We start from the raw sequence: 6,970 nt of genomic DNA on the forward strand, positions 1-6,970 counted from the left end.
ACCGCAAGCGATTCTGTATCGACGCACAAGGAAGAATAAGCAAGAGGTCCTTATTCATTGGCATGGTTTATTCCCTAGTGAAGCTACCTGGGAGGAAGAAAAAACCTTGAAAATGCAATATCCTGATATAACCCTTGAGGACAAAGGTTTTGCTTAAGGAGGAGGGAGTTGTTACAGTCATGATATGGTTTTCCTTAGTTGTAGTTTGAATAAGTCAATTAGTTAGTAGTGCTTTGAATTCGTCAGTCGTATCTTGAAATCGTTAGGAACGTGTTTGTAGTGCACCTGAACGTGCGGAGTTTATTGTTAAATTTGGGCTATATAAGTCATGATGAAGTATGAAGAAGTTATCAATGAAATTTTATTAAACACAGTTGTGTTGTTGGAGGATTGAGTCCCTCGAAGAACTCAGTTATCTTTACTTTTAGTTACCAGATTTCTTTGATTTCAGTTCGTTGATCTTTTTTATTGCAGTCTACAGTTATCCATTCTTTTAGTTACCAGATTTCTTTACACACCCTTATTTTTATAGCGGTTTCGAAGTGTATTGATAGATTTGATGTTTGATGATGGGACAGTTGATGGTGGATGTGAGTTCATCTAGCAAGCTCTTTGCATTTTGAAGGTTTGATGATAGTTACTCTTCTATCTTATTCGTGTATTATCAGCATCTTCACCTCCTTCTCCCTCTTTTATATTCATTTACTCATAAAATCTCCACATAAATCAAGTTTTTGTTTCATTGTAGTTCAATCTAACAAATATTTATCTATGTGATGGCAACGGGTAACGATTTAGTTGGTGAAGGGTTATTTCTAACATTTTGATGAAAATAGAGTAGATCAATTAAATGTTTGGTCATCAAAAATCAAAATATTTGGTCACCGTGGTGTTCATTTTATGGATAGCAATGGTGGCTTCCATTAGTATGTGGGCTCTTCTGGGTGATGATTATGGTAATAGAGGTGAAAGTGAAGACGGTTTTGAAGTAGGTAGCGGTGATCGGCAAAAGCGGCTGGAGTAATAGTGGAGGCGGTGGAATTGACGACAAACTGTGATAGAAAATGGGCTTATGTCCATGAAATATTTGGGGTTTTCTTAGTGTTTCTAAATAATATTTGTTTAGGGTTTGATCTTTTCGAGTGTTCTCAGGGTATGACTTTTGGCTACGCATTCTCATCCGTTTTGGTCTTTTCTTCACCCGCTTTGATCTTTTGTGATGGGTTTTCCATTTTGGGCTTTTATAAGCATTTCAACTTATTAATATGGGTTGTAAGTTGTAACTTTTACTTGAGTTGGGGCGCATATTGGCGGGATTGAGGCAAATGCGGCTACGAAGTGTCCCATCTTTACATGGTAACATGTCTTATAAAGCATATTTTTTTTCCCAACTGTTTGTCTTAACTTTCTAATTTTTCTCAAAAAATAAAGTAATTACGGGGATTTAGAGGGGCGGGTTTTTAGTTTAAATAGGTATCAAAATATTAAGATGGACCGCATGTAAAATGTACGTGGCCCGACCACATCTTAGTCGGAGGGAATTGAGACAGATGTTCCAGAGGAAACGGTGGTTCATATGAGACACAGAGCTAAAGCATGAGCAAGAAAGATTCAAGTAGTTTATCAGACAAAGTTGTCCGATCTCCTTTTGCAAAACAAACCGAAAAAATTTACAATGCTCTAAGAAATCCAAACGGAGGCCAGAAGAAATAACAGCAACAGCAGCTCTCTCATGTGCCCCTATCATGAGAACTCACTCTCACACTCGTTCAAAATGTTCTTTATAGTGTCAGACATTCTGCAGGAGTAGTAATCCTTGTCTATATGACATTCACAGCGAATACCAATCGAACCCAATGCTTCCCATCTGACCAATTCACTGACCCAAATTTGTACCCTTTTGTTGTTGCACCTTTCCCGTCGAATGAGACCTCGAAAGAAGCTTTTCTATGTTCAGGAGAAAATACAAGCTTCTCTGGTGAAACACGAACTACCAAATCATCAGGCGAATCTATTTTCACATTGTAAGTTGAATTTCGGTGGCCAACATTTGTTACTGTTCGTGTTATTGTCCGAGCACCTTGAAGCTTGCCAATGGAGATAGATGGAAAGTTGATATCGGAGATGAGATCTTCTGAAGAGTTGGTAGGACAAGAGAATTTATCGTCGAACATGGAGCGCAATAATTTGGCTTCATAACCAAAGTGACAGAGAAAGTTTAGATAATCCGTTGTATTGGTTTCGTATACCAATCCTGGATGAAGAGCACCATTTGGATTCATTTGGCCTGCACCCATCTCATGTGGACTTGCAAAAGCGTCAGTTCCGTTCGCTATACGATTCCCAGCATTGTTAGTTATTGTTGCTGCATAAATTTTAAATTAAAGATTCAATGTGTTAGTACTTATATTCACGTGTGCGTTTCAAGTAGAATGAAGAGAAAGAGTTCACTTACCTGTTGTCATGAGAGCTGATCTGATCATGGACGGTGTCCATTTTGGGCGTACTGATTTCATGTATGCAGCCGCACCTGAAACATGAGGGCAAGCCTGTGAAGTACCAGTTGCCATTGCAAATCCGGTTGGTTTTCCCATGGTGAAGTCTCCATCGTCATTAGTTGGTGGCCATGCGGCCAATATGCCAACACCTGGAGCTGCCAAGTCTGGCTGATTAACACAAAATTATGCCAAATTAGATCCTGTAATTACTTTTTATACATTTCATGATTCACAATTCTTCTTGTAAAAGCCATAGTGGAAACCTTGAGAATGCCTTCTGTTAGTTTTCCAGGGCCTCGAGATGACATATCGGCAACAACAGGTGCAGGTTCAAACTTTAGTATATCTACCGATCGAAGGATTGTTGCAGTTGCATTCCTGTATCAGTCAGTTAAGAATCTTATCAACTACTTCATTTTATTTGTTCGTCAAGAAACAGGAGTTTTAAGTCAAGTATGAATTGCCCAAATGATAGGTTGTGCTTACTTGGTTGAGTTAATGTACTCAAGTATTTGTGCTGCACCGGTGTTGTCAACTTGTGTATAAGCTGCATTACCACTAAACGGGAACGAACGTTGTATCGCTTGATCAACCAAAATCAAACCTTCTGCAAAAGCAAACCAGGCGGTATTTTCCTTTTTTATTCTCGTTAGGTTTCTATATTCCTCGTCGTCCATACATAGGACTATCTTCCCCTCAACCTTTTTACGGTCTAATGATTCTGGAGCGCAGTTGCTACATTTGATTGCAGAAAACAGAAAAATAAATAAATATGGAATACGTGCACAAACCATAATCCAATGATGACCCAAGTAAATGTCACAGGGGCCAGCATTGAGGCAATTCAAGAGAAATGTTGTACCTTGCGGCTTTAAAGAAACTGGAGTTAACAGCGGCATCTCCTCCGAAGACAAGAGGAAAGGCTTTGGTGCTGTTGAAGTTTACGCCAAAGCCCTAGGCAAATGAGAAAAGGAGAGAATGAGTTTCAACAAATTATATATGCTTGGCTAAAAATTGAAATGCAAGTACACCAGTAGAGGCGCGACAAGATGACTTACTTGAATGACTTTGTTATTACCAAGAACTATATTAGAACCGAACGTCCGATCAATTGAAGATGCTGCAATAGTCATAATCCAGGGTGCGGTGTTGACGACAGTTTTTGGATTTGGCCCGCTATTCCCCGCAGCAGCAATTACCAAAATCCCTGCTTGAACAGCATGCAGGGACCCTAAGGCAATTGGATCGTCTAAAAACGTCGAGTTTTGGATTGACATTCCTAATGAAATTGATATGATATCAACTCCATCTTGAATTGCATCATCAATGGCTTTCAGTGACGCAGAAGCAGAACAACTAACACTGTTACAAACTTTATAGACTGCAAATCTGCTTGATGTAAAGCCACCTTTTGCTAATCCTCTCGCAAGCCCCTGGTCGTTAGCGTTGGGTACCAGATTACCTACGGCTATAGATGTCACATGAGTCCCGTGACCTGTTTCATCCCTTGGCGAACCTACTGTATCATTGCTGCTTGACTCGGTGAGGTCATAGTATCTTGCACCTATTAATTTTCTAGAATGGCACATAGTGTCAGTGTGCAGCAAATGTAAGCCGCTGAGTTTGGTGCTTGGGCATACAGTCCAGGAAAGTTACCTGTTACAGTCAGACTTTTTGAAATCACTGCCTTCCATGCAAGTCCCTTTCCATCTTGAAGGGATCTCGCTGAACCCATCGTCATCGAAACTCGGAGATTCCGGCCAAATTCCTAGTAGAACACATATTAAGAAACAAAAAGTTAGAACTCGTTGAGAAAAAAAAATGAAGGACAAAAGAGAAGAGCAGAACCAAGAGGGCATGCACCTGAGTCTATGACTCCAACAATGACATCGTTAGAACCATTTGGATATAGACGCTGAATTCGCGCCATGCCTGAGCTACTCTCCAGGAAATCCCATGAACGTGTAGTGTGAAGATCGAGCTCCGTATCAGGGAATATGGACAAAATCTCATCGCTCTCTGCATTATGATTGAGAAGCCAAAACAAACAATTATTAATTACTCTAGCATTTCCAAGTATCTGTCGCATATCTAGCAAACTGAAATCCTACCAGATAGTATTGAAGCTTCTTCTTCAGTAAGCATAGCTGAGAACCCTTTAAAAGAATGATGGTATACATGTTTGAGAAACAATCTTTCGCTCTCTCCACTGTAAAATCAATTACCAACATCGTTAGTCACATGGCGGCACTAACACATGTTCAGCCTTGCGGTAGCGCCAACGGCCGGATGAAAATTTTTGTGTGCAAGTAGTGTAATAGAAACCTCGGAATGACTGACGATAATAGTGTCAGATGAGATAGTTTCGCATCTTCAATATCTCCTTGTTCCTTGGTGCTTCTTCCCATATACGCAATGTATGACTGATTCATCAATAAAGGAAAGAAAAACAAATTAACAACAAAGTATTTATGCTATGTATACCCAATTAAGCATTTAAACATGAACGGGCCGGTTATCTCTATTCCGTACTTTTGCGACCGGATTAGCAGCGACTGGATGGAGGAGGGAAAGAGCAAGGAGCGAAAGAAGACAAATCAAATAGAAGAGATTACGGTGAAGGTGCTCAAATGACAACGCCATGATTCTTAGAAAATCTCAAGTAAATAAGCCGTAATTAGAGTATAGCTAGAGAAATGTAACAACAACTGAATCAACTGTGGGTTAACCGGTATGTCTTACTGGGAAGTAAACTGCCTGTATTTATATGTGAATATGAAGATATGGATTCTTATGCTTTTTGACAAATCAGAAAGGTTGTGATATGTTTTTGTTACTTTTTTAAATTGTTATTAATTATGACAAAATTGAAGCCATCGTCAAGATTTGAATGCTTTCTCTGACTCTAGTAAAAAAGGTTACCCACTTGCATTTCTTTATTTATTTAGGCACAACGGTTTGGACTTCAGGTAATGACTTCAAAACAGGGGATTAACGACTCCAACATATATCGTCCTTTTAAAATTACGCGATGAGATCTTTTCATAAGTTCTTATTAGACCGTGCAAAAGTAAATGCAACTCTGGCCGGTGAAGCTAGAATTTGTTTTCCCAATTTGTTTCTCATCTCCCCGGATGCGGTTAACCTGTATTCGTACGAGCCCAACTCTCTAATAAATTATGAGAGAAAAAGAAAAAGCTGGATAATAGATATGGCGTACTCGCAGAAAAAGCATGTCCAGATGAGGCCTAGTCCTCCTATACCCGGCGGCTTATATCATGAATAAATTATTCTCGAAACAATACGAATTACACATGCTTGTTTGCTTTTTTTGTTTAAGGCAAATATGGTCCATCTGAGTCGGCGATAAATTTATGCTTTGTCGTTAGATGACTTTGGATGAAGTGTTCCGCCGTTGGTAGTAGCCATGGATGATGATTCTTCTGTCCCATAAAAACTGATTTTTTCCTCCTTTTTTTTATCTCACTATAAATGATTCATTTTATTTTCATATTTTATTTTTTAACAATGGCGTGTCGATGTTTCACAGGTTATTCATATGTCTATAAAGTTTAGATGGTGTCCCTTAAATATGAAGGGTCGCTAGAGAGAATCCATCCGATCATAAGCGGGCGAATGCGCACCCTATCCGGACATTCATATCTCTCATGCGTTCACTAATTAGTAGATGAAAGTTTTTTATTTTTGAATAAAATAATTAAAGACAGATCATACATATAAGGGATTATAGAAATTACTTCTAGATGGCTATTTTGTCTTACGAATGTTTTATCCCATAGCCCTAATTAAAACAAGTAGCCCCCAATTAAGAAAACAAACATGTCGTAGGAGTTGATAAAGAAGAGGTTGGATGATGGCACGTGAGGACCCTCGTGATCAATTAGAGAAATATCGGGAAGAAACGCTTTCTTTTCTTTTCTCCTTCGAATTGCCTTTCAAAAGAATTCTTTCGCCTTCCCTCGACAACTATGAATGCACAGGAAGCCAAGCTAGTCTGTATTTTTAAAGCCTTCAGTAAAGTATAAATTGGCAGCCAAGTAAGCCTGCACCGCATACATGCATACACCTTACGCCCTTGCAACATACGCCACACAGTTGGCTTCTCCTGTGTGCAATAGCTAAACCAGTTCCTTGGTGATTCAGCCGGGCATGGATGACTGATATATCAATTTGGCTTATCCAAGCTACAATTTTTGACAAAAAAGAGATTCACCATTCACGAATCTCTCTTAGTTAGATTAGAAGAGCTATAAAAAAACATAAGTAGTGAACACGTGAGGAGAGAGAAGCTGTGAGGTGGTGCGATTTTTATTGGTGGTGCGATTTTTTGGGTTTTAGGGTTTTCGCCGTCTTCCTCCGTCTGGTGAGTTGGAGGTCTCTCCTCCGCCGCTCTTTCCGCCGCTATCTTCCATCTCTCAGGAGGTAGCTGGCTCTTCTTTGGGGGATTCTAA

At 39.5% G+C, this 6,970-nt stretch overlaps 1 protein-coding gene across 1 annotated transcript; it reads right to left on the reverse strand.

Annotated features, from left to right (window-relative positions):
- Positions 1–1,553: 1,553 nt before the first annotated feature.
- LOC113357335 (CO(2)-response secreted protease-like) lies at positions 1,554–5,247 on the reverse strand. Its single transcript, XM_026600710.1, has 11 exons — positions 5,031–5,247; positions 4,824–4,921; positions 4,610–4,707; positions 4,362–4,517; positions 4,155–4,266; positions 3,557–4,073; positions 3,361–3,452; positions 2,985–3,233; positions 2,762–2,876; positions 2,456–2,666; positions 1,554–2,365 (listed from the first exon to the last, which is right to left on the reverse strand). The coding sequence occupies exons 1-11, from the start codon at positions 5,139–5,141 to the stop codon at positions 1,821–1,823; spliced, it is 2,304 nt and encodes a 767-aa protein (XP_026456495.1). The 5' UTR covers positions 5,142–5,247; the 3' UTR covers positions 1,554–1,820.
- Positions 5,248–6,970: the final 1,723 nt, after the last annotated feature.

This window comes from Papaver somniferum, chromosome 3 (assembly GCF_003573695.1).
Source record: "Papaver somniferum cultivar HN1 chromosome 3, ASM357369v1, whole genome shotgun sequence".
In the NCBI taxonomy this organism is placed as follows: Eukaryota; Viridiplantae; Streptophyta; class Magnoliopsida; order Ranunculales; family Papaveraceae; genus Papaver; species Papaver somniferum.

Coding starts and splice junctions, on each gene's coding strand:
- LOC113357335 (XM_026600710.1), bottom strand. CDS start 5,141: ATGGCGTTGTCATTTGAGCACCTTCACCGTAATCTCTTCTATTTGATT. Junction 4,074..4,154: donor AAAAAGTCTGACTGTAACAG/GTAACTTTCCTG, acceptor GTGCCATTCTAG/AAAATTAATAGGTGCAAGAT. Junction 2,877..2,984: donor GAGTACATTAACTCAACCAA/GTAAGCACAACC, acceptor TGACTGATACAG/GAATGCAACTGCAACAATCC.